At 45.6% G+C, this 24,002-nt stretch overlaps 2 protein-coding genes across 3 annotated transcripts in view; one reads left to right on the top strand and one right to left on the bottom strand.

Annotated features, from left to right (window-relative positions):
• Positions 1–19,654, top strand: part of INSYN2B (inhibitory synaptic factor family member 2B) — a 107,588-nt gene extending 87,934 nt beyond the window's left edge. Inside the window, exons 2-4 of one of the 2 annotated variants that reach the window (XM_019741025.3) lie at positions 919–3,142; positions 4,266–4,340; positions 19,078–19,654. In XM_019741025.3, the coding sequence (XP_019596584.3) occupies positions 1,812–3,142; positions 4,266–4,340; positions 19,078–19,264 (1,593 nt within the window). In that variant the 5' untranslated portion in view covers positions 919–1,811 and the 3' untranslated portion in view covers positions 19,265–19,654. The remainder of the gene's footprint in view (positions 1–918; positions 3,143–4,265; positions 4,341–19,077) is intronic. The other variant, XM_074313882.2, reaches the window with a different exon arrangement.
• The window catches only part of DOCK2 (dedicator of cytokinesis 2), a 362,510-nt gene that overhangs the window by 176,800 nt on the left and 161,708 nt on the right, over positions 1–24,002 (bottom strand). The window lies entirely within an intron of this gene.

Below are 24,002 nucleotides of genomic sequence, written 5' to 3'. Positions count from 1 at the left end.
CTCTATAGGATAGGGAGGGAGTGAATGAATTCCGGCTCAGAAAGTGCTTAGAACAGCACCTGGCACATTAGTGAGTGGTCAGTAAACGAGAGTTGCTATGAGTAATGCACGTAAAGCCCTCTCAGCATGGTAAAAATAAGTGCTCAATAAATGGTAACTGTTATTATTACAAGGTACACTTTCCACAGAGAATTTTATGCATATTTATCTCCTGGAAAGCAATTAAAAAATGAAGACGTCAGGGAAAATCGTGTCTTGAAGTAAATGTGACAATCATAGCGGAGAATTCACTAGGTCCTGTGGCCCTAGCAGGATACCTTAGGACTCCCCATACCCAGGCTGTTCTTTGCTTCCAAAGGACCTTCATTCAGCCATTTACTCTTTCGACAAGTGCTCCTTAAGCACCCACAGTGAGTCCAAAGCGGGGCTGGAATACCCAAGAGGGGCTAAGATGGCTCTGGCCACCCTAGGGCTACAGGGCAGGGGGGAGGTGCACACTAAATAAATAGTACAGACACAAATGATTATTTCAGGATGGTCGCAGTGGGTTATGAAGGACGTGACGAGAAGATCTAATGGGGTCCTGACATGGTCTTTCACCGGAGGTGTACGTGAGGGACGAGCCACTGGAAAGGCTCGAGGAAGGGCCACTTAGCTGGAACTTCACAGATGCATAGAAGTCGGCTGAGTAATACCTGGGAGTAGAAGGCGGAGATGACCCAGGCACACAGGCATTTAGTTCGGAGGCCCTGTAGCCATACTGCGACTGCTCACCAGGGAACAGAAAGAGGGCGTATGGTTGACTTACTCCTAGACCATCCACTGAGAAGCACTCAGCTGGGAGGCTGGGCTTTGGAGAGAAATGCGGATCCTTAGGAACTGCATTCTCAGTTGCGACTGTTGTTTCTTCCCTTTCAGAGTCTCCTTGCCTGCTGGCAACGACAGCTGGGCTCAGACACCAAGTCCCTGGGCCAGGGGCCAGCCATTCTTGGCTTAGATTCCCAGAGGCTGCAACCATGGATCCCTTTGCCCACGTGTGAACCACGACAGAGACTGTGCCCTCTGCAAGCCTTCAGATGACTCCATCCTGTCCTGGTCATGCCCCACTGGGTTCTGTGAGGCTATTTAGAAAGACGAGTTTCTCTCATTGAAGAAAAGGGGCAGAGCATGAAAGAAAACAATGGCCCCGCAGGAGTGATCTAGGATGGACAGAAATGAGGACGTTCCCTTCCTGTATCATCAAAGAAGCCAAGCCCCAGGTCAGCGATTTCTCCGCCTGTTTACATGCTATGGAAAGAAGATGTGCTTAAGTTTCCTGCCGTTTTACACTGGAAACTGATGCTCCAGGAAAGGAAGCCATCTATTCCAGACGTAGCAGGTTTCTTTTGGAATGCACACACTGGGAGTCTGGCGCTATCCCCTAAATGGTACTTTTGTTGTCTTTTTGTTCAAGACAGCAAGCTTTTTCCAGGATCAGAACTGCCTGCCAGCCTCCCTTGACAAACAGCCCACCAGCTTGCTTGGTAGATGGGATGTTTAATAATTAGCCTAACTCATTGTTTATCTAAGTGGCAATTATCAGTGCAATGAAATAATATTTTAACTGCAAAGGAAGCATTACGGAGAGCTCACAAGTGGAATCCAGAGGCTGGGCATGGCCAACACAACTTCCCAGACTCAGAGGAAAGGACCGCTCCATCTTGGCTGGCAGGTCTTGGTGTCTGAGACGCCATCATCAGATGCTGCTCCAAAGACCTAAGGACATGTGCCTGGGAGAAGTGTATGGTTCCGACCCTTTCCACTGAGGCTCAATGGCCCAGCCAAATATGAAAGTGCGACCTGTGCTTCTAAAGCGGAACAGTCTAGAGTCAGTGGAGTTTGTGAAGCAACCGCACCACCGCAGGAGCAAATCTCAACAGGTGCGATTCAAGGATGATGGGACCAGTCAGACGCCGCCTGGCCTAACCGAGGTTGATGTCCACACTTCTGAAGACCTGACTGTGATGGGCAAGACCCATCACCTGCCCACCTACTCACTCTCCTTCCCCAGGTCCCAGAAGGCAGGGGGCTTTCGGAACATCGGGATCCAAACCTCCCCCAGTCTCAGGAAGCATTTCCCAGTTTTCAAAAAGAAGAGACTCACAGCCAGCAAGTCGCTGGTGGAAATGCCAACAGCATCCCCAAGTGCCATCCAGGTCAATGGCAACCTCTCGGAACAGGACATTGTGTCTTCCGACCTTGCCTACTTAAGGCTGGCTCAGCATCTTGAGGATGGGCCCCGAAGGGTCACGGTGCCCCACCCATTTCTCCCTAGAATGTCCAAGGTGCAAAGCAACGGGCCTGTTAGCATATGCTTGGAAGCAGGGACGTGGAGAGCCTCAGAGAAAGCAACAGCTGCCATTCAGGTCCCAGAAGATATTTACCACAGTCCGACCTGGGCAGCGAGAGCATCCAATTTCAGCCGAGACAGGTCTGCAGAGATAAGCAACTCCATCCACCCTTTGGCTGATATGTGTTCAGGTGATGCGAGAAAAGTGCCGCCAACAGATGCCGAAAGATCTCCCTCCTGCTCAAATGCCACCAGCGGTGCCAATCACATGCCAGGCACAGGGAAACTTAAACCCGAATTGCTTTGGCCCAAAGACAACTCTGATGACAAAGACTTTGGCCTACTGTCATCTCGGTCAAAAGAAACGTGTGTTCCGTCTTCTCCACGGACTCGCAGCTCCCCGTCCCCGGGCTCCCACAGCCAGCCAGCCCATCCAGGAGGGGCTTCAGACTGTTCTTCACTGAGTAACAACCACGAAGATCTGCTGTCACCCAAACCTAACAATGCATCAAAACCTGCCCCTGCGTGTCAGGGGCAGTCAGCAAAGAACCCCACCAAGCCAGACATCCCGGAGTTCCGAAATTGCCCAGGAAATGATCAGCTCCCGTCCTCTCTTCCAAAGAGGGAGACCCAACTTCAGAGCAACCAGGAGACCGGTGGGATTAATCAGATTCACCTGGCACAGGGAGAGCTCTGCGACCTCCAAGGCAGGCTGCAGTCCGTGGAGGAATCTCTGCACTCGAACCAGGAGAAAATTAAAGTCCTTTTGAATGTAATTCAAGACTTGGAGAAAGCGCGGGCTCTCACAGAAGGGTACGTTGAATTTTTTTCCTATTAAAAACTACTGGGTTAAGTCATATGCCAGGATAGGGGCAGAGAGAGAGGGCATTGGTTTCTGTTACTAGTAAAATGTCTCCAAATGTTTGGGATTCGTTTTCACGAATCACAAGCAAGGACCTCCCTTTGTTCTGACTGGGTTTCATTCAATTCCAGGCTTCAGTCACTTTCCCTGGCTACCTGCTTTTGTTTCCAAATATCAACAGACTGGGGGAAAGCGGCAACGGAGCAGCAGGGTCGAAAATGATTTTTATTAAGAAAGGGGTCCAGCTGATAAATGATGGGGGGGGGGAATGATAGCCTGCAGGGACTTCCCCCACCCCATCCTCTAAGCAAGTCACTGCATTTGCTCAGCATTTCAGTCATTTGTGTTTGTCACCAAGGACTCAAGGTAGCCACTAATTTTACTGTTGACCTTTCTCTTCCCTGACCACTTTCGTGGCTTGAGGCAGTCCATCACTGACCAACTGAGAAGAAACTGAAATGAGATCACAATTCTGCAAAGAAAAAAAAAAAGTCACAAAATGCTTTCCTGGGTGACTCAGCACCAGTCTGGGGAGAGGAAGGCCGTTATTTATTTAGTTGTGCCGTGTTCGTCCCTAGAAAAATGTGCTCCCTACAGACTGAGAAGAAGAAAGACGAAAGCTAATTAACAAAAGGGTAGGAGAGGGAAGAAGTTGTTCACTGACATTTGTTGATATGAATCCCGATCAGCCTTACCTTATAAGAGAGAAGCCCTCTGACAGTACAGAGAGAAATACACTAAGGGGGTCGGGAACTGTAATAGCCTCTCTTCCACTCATTTGCAAAGTCCCTCAATTTCCTCCCTATCAGGAGGGGTTAAGAATAACTGACTCATCTCACAGGACTGTTGTCAGCATGAAAACACCTCCGATTTGAAAGTGCTTGAAAGCCCTCTAGAGATGTGAGGCCCTATTATGGTGGGTTTCTTGTTTCTCTGTTGGTAATGGTCACGCAACTTCATAGCTTTGGTCCCGATGAGTGGGGCAAAGCTGCCTGCAGGAACGAGTCAGCAGAACGCGTGGATCCCACGGGACTTCTGCCCATAGATTTATCCAGCAAATGCTCTCTCTTGCAGGCGCAACTTTTATCGAACAGGCCAAGACCTCAACAACTGCAGTACCTGCCAGAACACGGCCTGCATCATATACAGGTACCTGGCGACGACGGAGGCCGGCTCCGTGGGGCACGGTTGCCGCGGGGCCTGCCGAACAATCTCGTACACTCTCTTAGATGCAGAAAGTCAAGAGCGAGGCAAAGACAGGAGACCCTTGAGTACCTGAGACTTAAAAATCAAGGTGTTTCACTGTGAAATGTTAACATCTGGTGGTGAGGCAGGCATTGCTTTGTTTCCTTACAATAAGGTCTATGAGCAAATCCTTTTGCTAAAGATCCCTCCCCGTACTGGACAGGAAGTACAGGCACCTTACGGAATGCTGCATGCACATGTGTGTCTCATTTCAAAATTGTATCTTGTGAGGTGGCTGTGAACGTCCTCAGGGACGTCAAGCCACGTGGCGCAGCTGACACAGGGCAGCTCCAGATGCAGGGCTCAGGGCCAGATCGCTCTGATTCCAAACCCTGTGCTGCTAATTATCCCACCACGGTACCTCTTCCTCAGCGGTCGCTACCCCATGCCAAGCACTCACTGTGTGTCAAGGAGCGTGCTAAGCACTCATTGTTTTCATTTCTGAGCACATTTCCTTCCAGCAGGGGGTAAGGTAGCTGCCATGAAGTGGATTTTTGTAAGGAATAGAAGGAAAACATCAGACAGTGGTGAGAGCACTGAACTTGGAGTCAAAATCCCCAGGTCCAATGTCTGCTACTCAGTGTCCTCATCTGTAGAATGGACACAATAATCCCGGTATAGAGTTGCCAAGAGGAGCAAATGAGATAACATAGTCATAGGTGAATGCCTTTCATAACTGTAAACCTCTGTACAAATCCAAGGGCTTATTACTGTTATTACTAGAAAGATCAATGCCCCTTAGCTGGAAGCCCATTTCAGTGGCATGGTGGAAAAGCCATCAAAAGCAGTCATTTCAGTTGATGGCATCTAATTCTGACAAAAGTGTATGGTTTTGCTTTCTCTATTATGTTTCTCTTTAGATGAGAAAGGCTGTCCGATTGGGTTGCCTGTGTTTTCTTTTAAAAATTTTTCATTCTCTCCAGCAGAATCCCGAGTTTTCATCCACACAAGGGACTGGAGGCCTGGAATTTAAAAGACCCCGTACTAGGGTGGGGCCTTGGGCATTTTCTCATTGAACTGTCAATTCCTTACACCTACAAGCCACAGAACCTCATATTTTCACCAAATGACAGAAGCTTCAGGACCAAGCACAGCAAATGTCCTTTACCTCAGTGTAAAATATCCCCTCAAAAAAATATCCCTTGGAAAAGGCTTGTGACATTGGAAAGTCTAAGTAGGCAGGCCTGTCAGTTTGCTCCCTTTTTAACATCTCCTATCTTAAGCAAATTTCCTAAGCACTAGGAAGACAAAAATTATTTAATGTCTAGACAGCTAGGGAGGACAAAAAAACTATTCATCATAAACAAGAATTATTTTTAACTAACTTCCATTTAAATTTTGGATGGTCTCCTTTCTTCATCAGCCAGATGATGTAGTCTCTATTACCTTAAGATGACTTTTTATTTAGCTTATGTAGATGAAAAGGAGCAGTGTTTATTTTCCCATCTACTGTGAGCTCCATGGCCTGGCCGTGGGCAAATCATTTCTGGCCTTTGAGTTTCCTCATCTGAAAAATGAGGGCCTTTAATGAGATGGTCCCTATAGTCCTTTTCAGTTCTGACATTCTGATGGTCTATGCTGAATGAAAACTGGCAATATTTGGTTAAACTATGACCTTCCAACAAGTCTGAGAATGTTTGCATTTTTTTTTAGTACCCAATTCAAACATCCCAAGCAAACATTCCGAATTAAGTTACGCCCCTGGATGGGTTAGCAAACCTCATGCACATGTATCGTTCTAGTTTTCCAAGAGGAACAGCCACTGTATGCGCCCTTTCCTCATTACCATTCAAAGCCAGACTGTTCTTCCTTACAGCATCTCTATCTCTGTATCTGAGCCATTGCAGAGGAACAGGCAATTAATCTGATGAAAGCAAAGAGATCAGAAAAACACCCCCATCGTAGTACCAGTGGAGAGAGGAGAGTTGTCATTTTTTTTTTTTTTTTTTTTTTTTTTTTTACCATTTCAAATGACTTCAAACTCTATGTTGTGTCCTGGAAAGTCAGATCTTACAAACTAATGAATAAGTGATGTGGAATACTCATCCTCAGGCCTTGTCAAACTGCCCTCCCTCCCTGATGATGGATGGGCCCAGCGCACGTCACTGTACATAAAACACGTGGGTGCATGATGGATTGCCTGCTGGGTCTTCTTCTCTGGAGATGTTGCTGCTAAGGTAGCAACACGTAAGGTTTTCTAAGTGGCCCCATCAGCCAAAGAGGATGGCTAATGCGACTTGCTTCCATCAGGACACGTGGGGGCATCGGTTCTGCCCAACTCATTCTCTCCGCTCCAGAGGAGCCTTCCGCGCCAAGCCTCCTTGGCTCTCTTCTTACCATGGACCACTTCCATGGATCGCATCTCACCAAGAAGCACCAACATAGATGCCTAAGGACTCTGTGCATGGCCCTCAGGGTCTTCCAGAGGATCCCATATCCCAGGGAGAACAGACTCCTTTGAGTTTTGACTGCTGTTGGCTCCAAGGGACGGGGGTGGGAATTGGCCCTATGCATCGAGCTGGTTCCACGCTGTTTAGTCCCCAGTCTTACTCCTCATCTGTCCTTAGCTTTAATTCTAGGACAAGTTTCTCAAAGAGTTGGGTGAATGCCACCTCTGGTACCAAGATTAACTAACATTGAATTACTTAGTGAGAAAGGTTCTCTTTCCAAATTTGTTTCAATCCTTGTGATTACCTGGAGGGGAAAATCTGAGTTTGGTGCTAGAATGTCTTTGAAACCTTTCTAATGCTTATTTATTATGCTTCTTTGCCAAGAGAGAGCAGGTCTCAGGTTCATAGCCATAGGCAAGCAACAGAACCTAGCCAGAATGCAATCATTTAAAAATTTTTATTGAAGCTTTTAACGTTCAAAACTAGTCCTCTAAATATTCATTGTAAGTGACGCTGGTCTCCATTTTTCAAAAGTGGCATCGCCTATTTTGTATAAATGTTTCTAAGTTTCAAAAGGAAATTAATTTAGAGAAAATAAATATTTGTTATGGGGAGTTTCACAAAAACCGTGAAGGTGGTGGACAAATAAATGAAGTTCGAGAAAAGCTGTCCTAAGGAATCAGCTCCCTTTCCTCTTCTCAAGGGCATGAGCTCTCTCCCAGCAACGTCCCTCCTCCTTCCCTCACTCCATCCTCTGTTCCTCCAGCCATGTCTCCCTGCACTTCATCTTCACGTTCACTCTAAAAATAATCACCGAGCCTCTTTGGAGGATTTTGACTACACTGATCATGCATTTATTTTCTGGACGTAGTTCCCAGGAGAAATCTGCTTCGTTTAAGTTGGAAAACGCCTCCAATGTTTTAAGGGAGGAGAACAGGAAGTCTTTCTCAGAAAAAAGATGTTCATCTACCATCCAAGCATGTTCATGCTTAGGAAACGGAAATAAAGAGCAAGCTGCAAACTGACCATTTGTAATGGGTGAAGGGAGAGGTTGGCCACGTAAGATTCGAATGGTGCTAGACAGGAGAAACAGAAGAGCTGGGGGTCTACCTGGGCTGCCGTCTCCTCTTCTCATTCTTAGCCTCTTTCCATGGTTTCAACAGTACTCGTGGATTTTAAGCGACTGTCTTACGACACTGCCTTCTCCCCTACCACCTCTTTCATCAGCATGTTCTCTCTCTCTCTGTCTCCCCTAACGACAGGGATATAAACCTAACAACAGATATTTCTAACTTAACATCCCAAAGGCACCTCAGATTCACCATATACCAAACACCCTCCTTATTTTCCCTCATGAAACTAATTCCTTCCTCTATTTCTTATTTGGTTCCATATCATTAACCAAAACTCCATAAAGAAACTATAGTTGCCATGACCTTACTCTTCTTCACAACACGTGTCAAACTGGTTACCAATTCTAGCTGCTAAATCCAGCCCATTAGCTCTGCCCCCTCTGTCTCTGGGCAGTAAAGACCCTCATCCTTTGCCCCGTGACCTCTAACTAATCTTTCTGCCATAGGCCCCTTTGCACTATCCCTAGTAATCTACACAGATTGCTAAATTACCTGAAAAGCAGACTCTGCCCATGTCACTCTCCTGTGAAGCAATCTCGTCCTGGTTCCCACTGTTCCCTTTAGCTAATGCTTCAAGGCTCTTTAAAAATGATGCTAAATGTCTTAACTGCTACCACTCCAGTCACCCAACCGGCTTCAAACACCATGAGTTCTGAGTAAGTTCCCTCACTTCCCGAAATGCCTTTTCTGCCCTCTTTGTTCTGGACATTTCCTAGTCTTGCACTTTAAAATCCAACTCCTCTGGAAAACCTCACATTCCTTCCAGAGAAGGACCCCCATGGCATGTGCTTTCCTCTGCTATGCCATTATCCTAACATTGTAACACAGTGTTTATGAGTTTCTTTCTGTCAGCAAATGGCTAGTTATCTCAGAATCATGGGCCAGTGTGTAATACATCGTTGGTGCTCAGGAAATTCTTGGCAAAGAAGAGAATGACTATATTGACTGGGGGAGGGATGCAAAGCAGTGGTGGACTTGAGACAGCTATTTAGATGGCCCCAGAGTAAAACCATTGTTACCGTTTGTGTGTGCCCATACTTTTGGGTGGGGGACGGGAGGGTCTTACTCAAATGTTCTCATTAGGGAAGGAAGGCTCCTATGCAGTTCTGACACTATAGAAAGGGGATATTTTAGCCTCAACAGAATGTGTGGTTTTGCACAAGTCAGGCTTTGCCTCTTTTGGACCTGAATCAAACAATGACCGGATGTAGTACATGGGTTGTCAATTTTTAAATACCTGAATGCTACATCCTCTCACGAGTGGAGCCCAATCAGATCTTCCTGTGACGTCTCAGGAGCCTGCTGTAGTTTCGCCGGACACGGAAATCCTTGTCCATCGTGGCCGACCAAGTGGTCACCCATATTGCTGTATCCACCATGGTGGGAGAGGCAAAGCCTGACTTGTGCAAAACCACACAGTCCGTTGAGGCTAAAATATCCCCTTTCTATAGTGTCAGAACTACCCCGACAATCTCTTCGGGAGAGGGGATTAAGGCCTTAGATCTTCATGTTCTCCTGGCAAAACATCAGGACGCTGAGAGGTAGGCGCCTGCACGATGGCCAGAAGAGACGACTGAGGCTGAGAGGGGGAGGCTCTGGCACAGTTATTCTGGAACTCGTTAAGTGGCAATGACAAGATCAGAATTCAGTCCCATCTGCCTGCGGGCCAGATTCCACAGCAGGCCGCCTCCGGAAGCCAGCCCTAAGTGGAAGGTGATACCGCCAAGTTCTACTCAGTCACGGCCATCCCGAGGGTTTGCACTTCACAGGCAGGGCTGAAATAATGCTCTCGAAGTGTGATCCAGGACCATCTGCATCAGTCTCCTGGGGATCCGAGTAGTGGCTGCTGAGCATCACCCCAAAACCTCTGGGTCAGAGGGGGTGCGGTGGAAGGTGGGAACCTGCAGTCACAGAAGACTTCCTGGGAGGCTGTGATCCCAGGGAAGCTTGAGAAACATTCAAATACCTCCAGTCAGGGGTTGGAAAGGAGAAGGTGATTTACTAGAAACTTCTGTGACAAACAGCCTGCATGTCCATGAATAGAAAATTCTTGCTAATGAAATAGCCTAAAATCTAGCTTTTGTTTTAAGTGCATAGTTGGAGAGATGCCTGGCCTTTCTGATTGGTGTCAATGATAGAGTCAGACAGTCATACAGGACCTAACGAGGGGGTGAAGGTGAGAGTGGAGGAAAAGGGAAAGAGGGAGGGCTTGTTCAAAGAGTGAGCAAAATCTTTTGATGCCTCCTGTATCCCATGAGAAGAAAACATGAGTCTCTGTTAGTCCATTTTGGATGCAAGCCCACACTTGCAATATGCTTTACAGTCAGCCCTCTGTATCCTTGGGTTCTGCATCCATGGATTCAACCAACTATGGATTGAAGGTACATATTTGGGTGGGAAAAAAGTAACATTGTTGCTAATGTGTATTATGTAGTTAGGCCTATGATGGTTGCATCTGTACTGAATGTTACAGACTTTTTTTCTTGTCATTAGTCCCTAAACAATACAGTGTAACAGCTATGTACGTAGCATTTACATTGTATTAGGTGTTATAAGTAATCTGGAAACGATGTAGAGTATAAAGGATGATGTATGTATATATGCAAAAATGCAAACACGACACCATTTTATATCACGGACTTTGGGGATCTGGGGATCCGTGGGGATCCTGGAACCAATGTCCTGTGAACACTGAGGGGTGACTGTACTTAGGGGACTCATTTGTAGCCTCTCCTTCCTCCCACTTCTCCCATCTCCTCAGGCTTCATCTGAGATGAGCCATGGAATGGCAACCCCTGCTGATTTTCCTCCTTCAATAAGATTACGACCAATTAATGCCCAATTCTGCTCCAAGGCCAGGAGCCCAAAGGCTAGGAACTGCCCTCGGTGAGTCCTGGAGGAGCAATGACACACACGTGACAGGGTGGGTGTGCAAAGTGCTGCCCAGCCCAGCACCACGCCCCCTTCAGGAGAGGGGCGTGGTCACCCATGCTCTTGAACCTGAATGCCGGAATCCTCCACCACCATCCTCTCCTTTCCTCAAACTCCACAGACAGCAGGCAGCTTTTTATCATTATTGAGTCTTTATTGTTACGACTCCTTCGGAACCAGATGGAGAAGAAGTTATGGATTTTCAAAAGGAAACTTGCTGCAGGCACCTCCCTTTGTACCCAGCAACCAGCATTCCCGTTCCTGGTGTCACCCCCTCAGGTTTGATATTCAGAACTTCTGATAAGGAGTCTGCGGAACAGGCCAAAGCCTGACAGCGGCGTGCCCCGCAGGAGAAAAGGCAGGCCTCCGCTTTCTGGGGAGCTATGTGAGCTGTCTGGGGTCACACAGCTGGTGGTGCTGGGAGCTGTCCTGGAGTGTCCTTCTGTGGTTAGGTGTTTTGGATACAGGGTCTTGACCTTGCCTGCCACTTAGAGCTGTTACCTAACCAGACAAAAAGGCATTTCACTAGAAATGCATTATGTGCCCAGGCCTGTGGGTTCAGCAACCCACTTTCCACTTAAATTATTTAGTATTTTCCTTTGGTCTGCCTATGGTGCTCTCCCAGCATGGAGCCTGGTGAACTGTCAGGGCCTCGGCTTCCAGCCACAGTCCTCTCTCTGGCCAGCAATGAATTATGCGGTGAAAACTAACTATAAAGCACACAGCATAGCCGTTCTTCCAAGTGATCACAGATGCGTTTGTACCTCTCATCCCATTTCAGCGGTGGATTGAGCGGTGTTCATTTCAAATGCTGCAAAGTGAATGTTATGGCAACGCCAACCAGCCTCCCCAAAACAACCGCCACCAAACATAGCTCAAGCTCTCTCCTTGGGAAATAGGCATAAAGCTTGCGGTACGTGTGGAAATTTCTCTGAGCCTCGATAGGTTGATCCCCAAGATATTTGCCTCTAGTCCCTGTTTCTCTCAGTAGCTTTATCCCTTTCTTCTTCTCCCTAGAGTGTAAGGGGAAAGAAGCAAGACTTACCGCATTGGCAATTTATCTGCAATAAAAATGAAACCTATTTTAATGCATTAATGGCTAAAGAGGCTGAAACCTGCCATAAATATAAAATCAAGCAAGCTGAGAATTTCACAGGAATAACAAACGGATTGCTGCTGGCACAGAGGCCACAGTTGACCGCAGAATGAAACAATCTTTATTTCTGTGTCAAGTTAATGCACCATTCACTACCATTTGTCGAGCCAGGCGACACTGCCAGGCCTTTTGCTAAACTGTACATGCAGTAGCTCGTTTCAGACTCTTAACAACCCTAAAACAGGAGGATGGTTATTATTTCCATTTTACAGATGAGGAAACAGACGCAGAGAGGTTCTGTGACTTTTCCAAGATCCAACAGAGCCAGGGCTTAAACCCATCCTGCTGTCAGATTTTCCTGTGTGCCCCCTTCTTACTTTTGACCTTGCGTAACCAGTCAATATATGTGTGTGCTCAAGTTCTCTGAGATGACCTATCCTTTTAAAGGGCTTAATCTGAAGGCCTTCGCGACACTGAGCCACAGAAACCCAGAGCACAGATTTTCTTTCACAGAGAGCGGTCGGCGGTGAAGGTTTCTGCGGCTTGGCCCTGCTTATTTATGTGCCGAGGGGAGAACCTGCAGTTCTCTTGGGACTCATTGCAGACAAATGCCCTAGGAGAAGGGGTGCACTTGCCAACTTGAAATGGTGGCAAGTTATGAAGCTTAAAATTACACCCTATAAATAATGAGCAAATTGGTTATTAGGAGAAAGTTTTAGGAACAATATCCATTCGAAGCTAGGGGGAAAAACAAACTAACTAAAGCTTCTAATGCCCCAGACTGTAATTCTTCCCCAAAGCTACTTCCCAAAGTGACATGATTTATCCAAGTGGACAGGAATCAAACTACCCTCGCTGGTTCCATTGATTTAGACAGCTAATTCTTAAAAAAAAAGAAAAAAGAAAAGAAAAGTTGCAGGAGGTCAATGAATCTATGGTGCACTGGGCTCTGTGGTGAGAGGGGTCCCAGAAACACTCAACAGAGATGGAGAGGTCGAGAGAGATTTGCAAGATGTTTCATCTTCAGGGCCATGCCGCGGATCATTACTTTCTCAGGCAACTTGCTTGGAATGTATAGTTCATGGCAGTGGCTGGTCACCATTTCTTTTTACAAAAAACCAGACCCGCCAGCTGAGAAGAAAGTGCAAGGGGCCCTCTGCAGACCCCAGCAGCTGACCTAGACCCCAGATTGCTGAGCCCAGATTCCTGCTGAGTGAGCTGCCTGCTAAGGGGGTGCCCATCTTCTCTGGGTATGCTGCCTCCCTGTTGAATCGCCTGGCAGTCTGGAAACACGAGTTCAGGGGAGAGCCCAGCCCCAGGTTGGGTCTGGCTCCACAGGGGGCTGTGAGGTCATGTAGGGGCGCCAGACCTTGTTCACCACTGTCTCCCCACCCCCACTCCACACACATTTGGCAGCCAGAACCTTACACAATTGAGGCGACTGTGTTATTTTAGTGTAATATATCTTATGCACAAGCTTTGGAGTCAGACCGCGTACTCTCAGACCCTGGCTCTGTTGCTCACTAGCACGTGCCCTTGGCAGAATATCTATCCTGCCCTTGCCTCAGTTTCCTCATTTCTGAAATGATGATAAGGGCTACCTGATGGGGCTGTGAGAATGACATGAGACATGCGGGAATTACTAAACTTGTAGTATCGTGTCTATAACATAGACTTCACTCCGTGAACAGTAGTTCTCCCTTCCCCCTCTCCTCGTCTTCCCTCCTCTCCTCCTCCTCCTTCTAATTATTATTATTAATTGAAATTACCATGTGTCCTCACCTCACATGGTCCAGGTAGTCTCTTGTTATTTCTTTCTTAGAATAAGACCCTGGCTAAAACAGCCGATGCTTCTCTGGGTACGCTAAGGGCTAGCAGTCTGGAAACCAGGCTTAGATTCTGATCCTAACTCATAGTGGGACTTTGCTTTGCCAACTAGCTTGTCAGTTAAAAGCAGATAACAATTGTCCCATCTTCCTGGGCTATCGTGAAGATAAAATGAAAACACAGATCTGAAGTGTTTGCAATTTGAAAGTGCCATATAAAAGTAAAAGGTTTCTATGGTTTATTTGTTTTCATATAAACTTTTATCTCTTTTTGGTGTACCCAACTTCAGTTTGCCCAGCCAAGATGTTACATCCAGAACTGGGCTCTGTTGTTTGCTTATATACGAATATATTGATCTACTTTTTGCTCTTCACTATTTCTTCTTCCAGACAAACCATGACTTAGGCTTTCCACTGCTTCCAGTTACCTAGAAAAACCTCCTTCTGCTTTTCACGTCATGGCTGGAACACTGATCTGGAGCTAGATCAGTGAGGTGCCCTCAAGAAGGAAACCTGAGATCTCTCCATTTCCGGTTGACACACAGCTCACCTACTGAATGCAGTGTGGTACCATGCACAGACCCCTGGGGCTTCCCACACAATGGACTGGGCAGCCCTGAACAGGTGTCAGGTATTTCAAGCATCCTCAGAGGCCCAACCTCACCGTCTTGAATGCTCCACATTATCTCAATGGCTCTAGGCCTTAATTCTGTATTGTAACCATTTCTTGGCCACCATTTGCCCCCGCTGTGAGCCAGAGCTCTACAAACTAAGCATTCACACTCATCTTTATCCTTATGGAATAAGATGTCAGAAGATGGTGGGCGCCAGGGGAAGGTAGGGAGACTAAAAGGAATGAAAGAAGGGGAGGAGAGGTTGGAAAAGTTACTGGTGTTCCACCTTGATACCAAACCCAAAGCAGATGGCGATTCCCCCAGAATCTGCAAACAACCCTCCTTGAATTATCACCAAGTAGGCAATTTATTCCCCTTTAAAAGAGTTTGCTGAATAGAGTGTGGGTTGGCCAAGAAGGAAGTTGAGGGGTATCTCCTTTTCTCCACTCAGCCTCAAGATGAAAAAGAGATGAGAGAGGGTACTGCCCCTGCCCATAAGGCAGCTGCCACCAAAACAAAATATACTCCCTTCCCCTTTCCTCCAAACCAAACAGTGGTTTGTCAAACGGAAGAAAAAGAAGGGAAGTGACAATTTTCCTTTATGTTAATAAATTGCTTCGGCCTAAAAAACATTAATCAATTTCTTTCCAAAGTACACATACTTCTCTGTATCTTCTATTTGCCTGGCCTTGAAAAGAAAGTCACTTTCCATCCCCTTAAAATTGCCAGTACCAGTAAGGGTAGTTGCAAGAGGGGTGGGGGGACCTCTCTAAGTCCCCGTGATTCTAATGGAACCCTGTGGTGTTTCCATAGAAACATAGAATATATTCTTTCCTGAATGTACATGGAGTAGAGGGGTGAAGAGAGATGTTGCTGGCTAGGTACACATTTACTGAAGAGCTTAAGATACGCGTGAGGAGGTGAGGCATTCAGTCACTATGATATGAAGACAAAAGGCTTAGGGAAGAGTGCAGTGGGCAGAGACCAATCCTACAGGAGGACGTTTGACCTGTTATTGTGTCCCACCTGCACGACTACCCAGTGAGATAGCTTTAAAACCCTCACTCTCATCTGAGTCTCAGAAAGAGAAGCAACTTGCACAAGGTCACCTGGCCAGTAAGTGGTGCAGTTCAAACCCAAGTTTTCCACTCACGAGCCTTTGTTCTACCCTCCATGTTGAGCTGCACATTAAACTGTGATGATGACACAGAGTTTACAGTCTGTCTCCTGGCTTTTCTCTCCTGGGCCTGCCAGTTCTGTGCACGTTCTGGGTTCACCCTGAGCACTATTATTTCTAATTGGTAGCAGGACACTGTTGTGAGTCTTGACACACTTAGGTGGTTTGTTGTTGTTATGTGTTTGAATTATAAAGTCAGAGAAGTGTCATATATAAGGAGAAGAAGAAAGCCGTTTTATGTGTGTGTTTATAAAATTTGGTAGATGTGTATGGATGAAGAGCTGGAAAGTAAGGGTAGTCTAAGATAAATACCGAGCATACGTATATTCTTAAAGCAATTGTTAGTTTAATCATCTGCCCTAAACACTGGGAAATAAGATCCCTTAAGAGCAGTATCCACGTCTGTCTATCTTACTGCTGTATTCCTGCACAGTGTTAGGGCCAGGGCAGGATGGATGGTGGGTGGGTGGGTGGGTGGAGGGATGGATGGATGGATGGATGGGTGGATGGGTGGGTGGGTGGATGGAGGGACGGGTGGGTGGAGGGATGGAGGGATGGAGGGATGGGTGGATAGGTGGGTGGATGGATGGGTGGGTGGGTAGATGGGTGGATGGATGGATGAATGGATGCATGGATGGGTGGATGGATGGATGGATTGATGGATGGATGGATTGATGATGGATGAATGGATGAATAAATGGATAGTGGATGGATGGATAGATGGAGGGATGCATGGATGGGTAGATTATGGAGGGATGCATGGATGGGTAGATGATGGATGGATGCATGGATGGATGGACAGATGGATGATGGATGCATGTATGGACGGATGGATGGATGGATGGATGGATGGATGGATGGATGCATATATGCATGGATGGACGGATTATGGATGGGTGCATGGATGGATGTATGGATGGATGCATGGATGAATGAGTGGATGGAATGTCTTATACCAGATAGCATAGGAAATTACTAGAATGAGCAAGTCGTACCCACTTTCTTTGGCTCCATCTGGTGCTCTAGGATAATGATTATTTTTCTGCCTCAGGAGAGAGGGCAGGGCCCTATCAGGAACTAGGAGAACTATGTGGATGTGAACTAGTGCTAAAGGGGGTGATAATCAGAGTTTGCAACTTACACTTTAAATGTCTCCCTTGAAGCAATGCAGAGGTCGTAGGAGACAACCGCTCCCCGGCCTCTGACTCCATATCCTTGTTTCCACTGGGGAAACTGAGGTGTCGGTGGTACAGACAGAAACCCACCGAAGGCCCTGAGACAAACAGGGTGCAGTGCTGAGTAGTGCATACTGTAAGTGGGAGCCTCGGTGTCTGAATCTATGGATGCCTGTGCTCCCTGACCTGACAAATCCTGGGCTTTGGCCAGAAGCTCTCTAATAGCTCTTGGTGTTGGCTAGCATTTACTGAGGACCTAGAGTCACTGGACTGCCAGGACCAGGAGGCCAGGGATAACGTGTCTGTGTGTCTGTCTGTCTACACTCCTCCCCCAGCACCCAGCCCGGGGCCCGGCATATGGGAGATACTTAATAAATGACTGCTGAGTGACTGGCTGAATACTTGGTGCCTGTGCAGCTCTGAGCTGAGTGTTGTATGCACATCGTGTTGTTTAAACTTCACTGCGATCCTATGAGCAGGTACCACACTCGTTTAGAGATGAGGACACTGTGGCCTGAAAATGAGAAATGACTTCCCCGAGATCTCAGAGCTAATCAGCTGTGGAGCGTTGCTTTGGAAAACAGCCTGGTTTCATCTATGACATAGTTCACCCAGCCAGAAGTATGTCCCCTCAGAGGGGACCAGGGAGGAACAGAAAATAAAAGGATGTAAGTTAAGGAGAAGAAAATCTGGGCGAAGCTTATCAAAGATACAGAAATGAAATAATACGATGTCCCTAAGTCCTGACACTCCATTGGTCGCTTTAGCTTCTTCCATTCAGAGCACCCAGTGACAAAGAACCATCTAGGGGCTTTGTTAGTCATGCGTAGCAATCATGATTTGCCTTTTCAGCAGCACTTACTCTGCTCCTGCGTGACATGGGGATAGTAGACAAGGACCAGTGTCCCTTTAAAAACAGGTCCTTTCAACCCTTGCTCGGTAGAAAGGCTTTGGCCAGTCATGGACCAATGTGGGGGATTTGTCTTCTGTACGAAACATTTCGTTTCGTCTTTGCTAAACAGGGAGAATGCACTGTTTTTGTGACTCTGCATTTCTTCTGCTTTCCACACGCCCACACTGGCCCCTCATCTTTGGCCTACTGAGAGCTCTAGTCTGAAACCAGGTAACAAACACAGCTGAAAGCTTAACAGCTTTCTTACAAGTGTTGCGGCACTGGGAACGCCTCCATCATCAAATGTCCCAGGGAGGAAAGTGGACAACTGAGGGCAGAGGCAGCCCACGCACAGCTGGCAGGATCCGTTCTTTCTGGCTCGGCCTCCAGGTTCTGGGAAGGCAGAGCCAGAGGTATGAGGCAGGCTGACAGTCCCTGATGCAGGCCAGACTGATTTGCAAGCCATCAGAGGACGGAGGTGTGAGCTCCACGGCCCAAGCCAGAGCTTCTGCACACCCCGGCCCCCACGCTCTCAACCTCTAGGAACCCTGGTCCCAGAGGGCATCCTGTTTACCTCACAGACCAATGTACGGACCATACAATGGAGGCTGTACATGAAAGACTCCAAAACACACAAATAAAATAGCAAAAAGAAAAAAAAAAGATCAGGAAGTAGTACCCATCAAATAAGAGTGTTTACGTCTGTGCTGAGGAATACTATGGGGTAAGTGTATATGCAAAGCTCTCCAAGACATATTATTCAGTTGAGAAGCAAGGCAAAGGCAAGATGTACTATTTTAGTAATAACAACATTACTGATGACGATAATACTAATAGTAACAGGAGCTAACTAATACAGATGGAGGGCTTACTATATGGCAGGCACTGCTCTAAGTACTTCATTTATATTCTGTTGATATAGAAAATTAATTCCAAAGAAAGCCTTTGAGACTGCGCTATTATTATGTCTACTTTACAGACGAGGAAGCTGAGTTGTCAGTTTTATTGTATGTTCTTCTGCATTATTTAAGTCTTTTACAATGAGGCAGTTTTCATGCATAACATGTAAAAAAGAATTCAGAATTAGGGGCATTAAATACATGTGAGCGAGAAATGGGAGCAATGTTTACTGACCACCTACAATCAGGCTGCCATGTGATAGGCCTCCTTCAAATTTAAGAACATCCCCAAGCAGAAGGCGTTACAGGTCCCAGTTCAATCCATGAGGAGCTGGATGTTCAGAGAGGCAGCACCGTTTCCCAAGGTCACACAGCCAGTAGGTACCTAAGCATCTGGGACTCGATTTCAAAGCCCGTGTTCTTCTGTGTCAGTTGGACACGTGATGAGGCTAAATCAGCGTGTCCTGATTTGCATTTACTTTCCTTCCTTCCTCTCTGTGTTTTCCAGTGTAGAATATGATTTTCGGCAGCAGGAAGGCAGGTTCCATGAAGTTCTACAGAGTCTGGAGGAAGCGGGACCAGGTGAGGAGCCATCTCCCCCACCAAAGTTCCCAGCAGAACCCCCGGTTCCTGAGAAACAGGACTTAAGGCGGAAAACCAAGAAGGTGAAGAAGAAATGCTTCTGGTGGATCTGAGCTTGTTGGGACCATTGCCTATAGCAGTCCCTAAGTACCTCCCCGCGGCGGGGAGACCACTGCCTTCAGGCCTCCTCTCCTTCTCAGCAAAGGCCCATGGGGGCTGTGAGCCGCTCGACCCATGGAACAGGGACACTCGGGCAGGTTTAGCTGCTGCCGGACCTGCCCACCGAGCGCACCTGCGTCAGTGCCACTGCTCGCTAGGACGTCACGGACGTGGCAGTGATCACCTGCCTCCTTCCCTGCCGTGCACAGCCAGGCCACGTCCTGGAATCTGGCAAGTCCAGATTCCCACCATGAGCCAAGCCCCCAGCGCACTTTCAAACACCTCTGTGATGCTAAGCGCTTCCTGCCCTTCCTGTGTTTGCCATCCCAAAAGAAAGAAGAAAAGCAACGTTGTGCAGAGCAGGAAGATAGAGGAGATACTAGCAGGTACCCCTGGAAAAAAATTCGATACATAAACTGGCAGTTTTCTAAGACATTGGTGTACATAAGCACAACAGAAATGGGCAGGGCATAAAAACGCAAGCTTGCCTGGTGGGGTGGGTCATTTTCACTTTTAATTAGCCCCTTTATCCCAAATCAAGGACTTGCCATCTCATGTGGTGTGGGCCTCACAGTCTATGGCAGAGTAAGGTCATTGCAGGGTATCAGGCACTTAGCGGCGTGCCATCCCACAGTTGTTAGCTGGTCCAGGGACTACCTTAGACCATCATACTTCGCAGCCTGGGGCCTGAGACTGACTGTCTGGCCAATGGGAGGGTTCTGGCTTGGGTTTGAACTTTAAGATGCCACAGCTAATTTCCCTGCGACATTTAAGATCATGAGACCCAGCAACCTGTCCATTTCCTCTTACCAATAACACAAATAAGACTAAGAGAAAACCTAACACTGGTTCTCCTCCATTCACTCCCGCAACAGCTTTGTAGAGAAGTTCAAACGTATGTTAATCTACATAATCTCTCTCCCTTCCTGGTGGTCAGGCCATGGTCACCAGTTTGAAGCAGCAGCAGGACTGGGAATGAGGATATATATACATTATATATATATATATATATATATATATATATATATATATATATATATATATATATATATATATATATATATATGTCTATCTATATATATGTCTATATATATTATTTTATTTTATTTTTTTAATTTTTTTTCCATTTTAGTATTAAAGACCCTTTTCTCCCAAAGTCTGAATTCTTTTAAAGTCTGACTCATTCTTTTGACAAGACCCCTGTACATGTGGGCCCAGTCAAACTTGCATGGCTGAACAAACAACAAACGTAACATAATTAAATAATCGCTACATACTCTTGGGGCTGAGAGGTGGGTTGGCAAGGCTCACATTCCTTCTCACTAAATTCTCTACCAGCCTGTGGTTGGATTGATGATGTATTCAATGAGAAGGCAACTCCCTGTGCTAAAGATCAGGGGTCTGAGTGAGGGTCTGCAGAGTGCAGCACCCGTGTGAACCTGGGCTGTACATACCCCACTGCAAATTGAGAAAGACTGTGCAAACCACTCCACCAGCTGCACCTTCCCCTGCCACAGAACTGCAGTGCACAAAGCTATTTCAGAGAGAGTGAGAGGGAAATTTGGCAATGAACCTCGGCTTGCACTGTTTAAGTCCTGGAATGTCATTCAAGACGTTCTTGCTCTGTTCTAGTGTAATGTTTCAGCCCAGAAAATGAGACCGGCATCCATAATGTTAAGTTGGAATTAAGATAAATGCACTTGTCATACTTAAGAAGCCACATTTCAATAAGATATGCTACCACTGGCTAAAAGCCACAGATCTTTCTGTATCCACACAATCAACTCTCAGTTGGCCCCAACAATGGAAAAGAACAGCAGAGAGAGAGGATAATCCAATAAAGCAAAATCATGTGGGATCTCTTATGTAATTTTATCTTGTAGTAGAGCTTCCATCTTAATTTGCTTTGCTTACACTAATTTTTAAATTAATTTGTATTCTCAGGCAGCATGCTAGAATGAGAATAATCCTGTTCCGGGAATTAAGGGACGCAGGCAACAGAACAGTCTAGTCCACTAACCTTTGGCAAATTGCTTAAATTTTCAGGGCCTATTTGTCCATTTTCAAATGGAGATACAAACACCTACTCTTCCTACTTTATAAGCTCTGTGCATGGTCCAACATCAAATGAGGAGAATGTCCCAGAGCTGAGCTGGATCATTTGCCAAAGTTAGCCTGGAATGACGAAGAGGTGTCTGAGGTCGCTTGCACAGAAAGACATAACCCAACCCTTGGATAATTAAGAAGCGCATGTTGTCACACACTTCTGTCGATTTGGGGGCCTCAGATAAACCCTCAACTGAATTAAATAAAATGGGGGTTGGAAAATGCTGACATTTCTAGAAACACAACCAATCAAAACTATAATGATTCTATACCAAAGCACAACATAGAATTGCTTGGGCCACCAACCTCAAACTAGGAAGGAGGTCTCTTCTGGAAATTGAAATTTAAAATCATTATGAGGGAAAGGGACTCAATCAACACTTTCCTGCTAACAAAAATGATCACCTCTATGTTTAAAAAGAAACCACACATATACATGTACCAAAACTGTACACCCATCTACTCGTGTGAAAATCGCTTCATTGTAAAATATTATGTAACATCTCCCATGATACTCTATAAAAATGCTGTACTTGAGGTTATATGGTTATATGGTTTTATGGAGCGATGTTAATTTAATAAAAATTACTTTTAGAAAATTGAAGGTTAAAAAGAACGATACATCCACTTAAGTTGCAGGAGTTTATGTAGCTGCTTTCTCTGTAGTTAAAGAAAATAAAAATGTGTACTCACCATACTTGGAACTTAATACTAGCTCATCTATAGAGCATCTTCTTAAAGACTATGTATAATGTAAGGTTTTGTAAATTTCTAAACTGTTTTAAATGGGATATTATCTTTTGCAATAAACTTACATATTTTTCCTAGGTTTTAAGACTCCATTACTAGCTTGGATTCATTTGGGTTATAAAATTTAAACTTAAGAAGTATGCCTCAACGATCCTAATGACGGGTAATTTTCATGATAATCTCCTCTCTGTGTTTCCCAGGAAAACAAATAAACAAAGAACAGATTCAGGACTTAGCGCCCCAAGATCAGGTAAAAGCACCACGTGCCCTGTGAGCAAGAGAGGCAGTGAGAAAGAATGGAGCAGTTCCCAGCTCGTTCAGATGAATACATATGCATGGTTTTTATCATTACAATGCCCATACACCTGAACTATAACGTATTCATTATTTTTCCCTTAATTTTCTTCCTCAAAAGGAAACCTTATATCACCATCACGAGGAAAACCAATATGATGCTCCAAATATAGAAGAGGAAATCAAACTTTTATTGAATTCTTGCTAGCGATTGTTGAGTGTTGAAGGTGCTAAGCCTGAGACCATTTCTTTTTTGTTAAAAAGGGAGATTAGCATATATGCAACACAGGCTAAAGCCACTGTAAACCAAACACATTTTCTACTTGATGAATCAGGGTGTTTGAGAGGAAATTGAAAACAATTTTCCCATCACAGGGCTCAGTATTTTTTTCCTTCATTGTCCATGAGCCACCTAAAACCAGTTTATTTATCATTTAGGGGGTGGGGAACTGGACACAAAATCAGAAGACTTGGGTTCTCTGTTATTCTGTTCCCTTCTTTTTGCTGGGTGGTCTTGGGAAGTTAACTTCAATGAGACTCTGATTGCTTTTCTTATAATGCTGAACGTGATCCTTTGTTGAATGTATTTCTCTCTCATTAGCCTACCATCTTCCTAAGAGAGCTGTCCTACTTCATTTTGCACACCTTTGTCTGACTAGCACTTAGCACAATGGGATTCAAATATCTGTTGCAGGAATAAATTAATGAATGAATTACATCCAATGGACAGACAAAAGAAATGAGTCCCAGATTTTTTCCATGTCTCTCCATCCTCACAGAGGGATGGTTCCCTCGGTGTTCACAGGTTCCATCTGAGCTCTCAGGAGCATTCAGCCTTCCACTGATTCAGACTTTCAACAGTGAATGTGCCAGGGCTTCTCCCTTCACTGTGGTCCAAGTGGCACTCAGGACCCAAGAATGCCAAGCTGCTACCATCCTCCCCCACTGCAACGCCCCCAACACCTACATCCTGAATATTCAAAGTCCAGTTAACCTTGTTTCAGGACGAACTGCCATCATAATTAAATCCCAATTCATTTTGCATATTTTACCAAGATACTGCATTACTGTATCAAAGGAAAAATTAGTTTTGAAATTAAAGCAGATTGGTAACTATTTTTTGCTGTAATGTTTCCATTAAAATGCCAGAATTTATTACATGTGATCTAGTCCATTTCAGACAAAATGCAATATAAAGGAGACAGGGTCTAACTGAAGAAGCATTTTGGACAGAGTGTTTTGCTTTGGCTGAAACCACAACTATTATAAATAAAATGAAAAGACAATAAACATCATACCAAAGGATTATTTGCTCCAAAGCAAATAAAAGCTTTATTATCATGAATGGCTTTCACAAATTCTCGGAATCCATAGCTATCTGATATTAAATTTCAGTCAAATGAAATCCGTATTTTTTTTTTTTTCCTGGCAAGAAAAGCTCAGTATGTATTATTATTTTTTTTTAATCATCAACTAAACACGGTGACCTCTCATCGGTGCTTCGACTTGGTTTCCCAGGTAGCACACACAATGTTGTGATAC

The sequence above is a fragment of the Rhinolophus sinicus genome, chromosome 5 (genome assembly GCF_057876585.1).
Source record: "Rhinolophus sinicus isolate RSI-liver-muscle chromosome 5, RSI-T2T, whole genome shotgun sequence".
NCBI lineage: Eukaryota > Metazoa > Chordata > Mammalia > Chiroptera > Rhinolophidae > Rhinolophus > Rhinolophus sinicus.
This window is presented reverse-complemented; position numbering and strand designations above follow the sequence as displayed.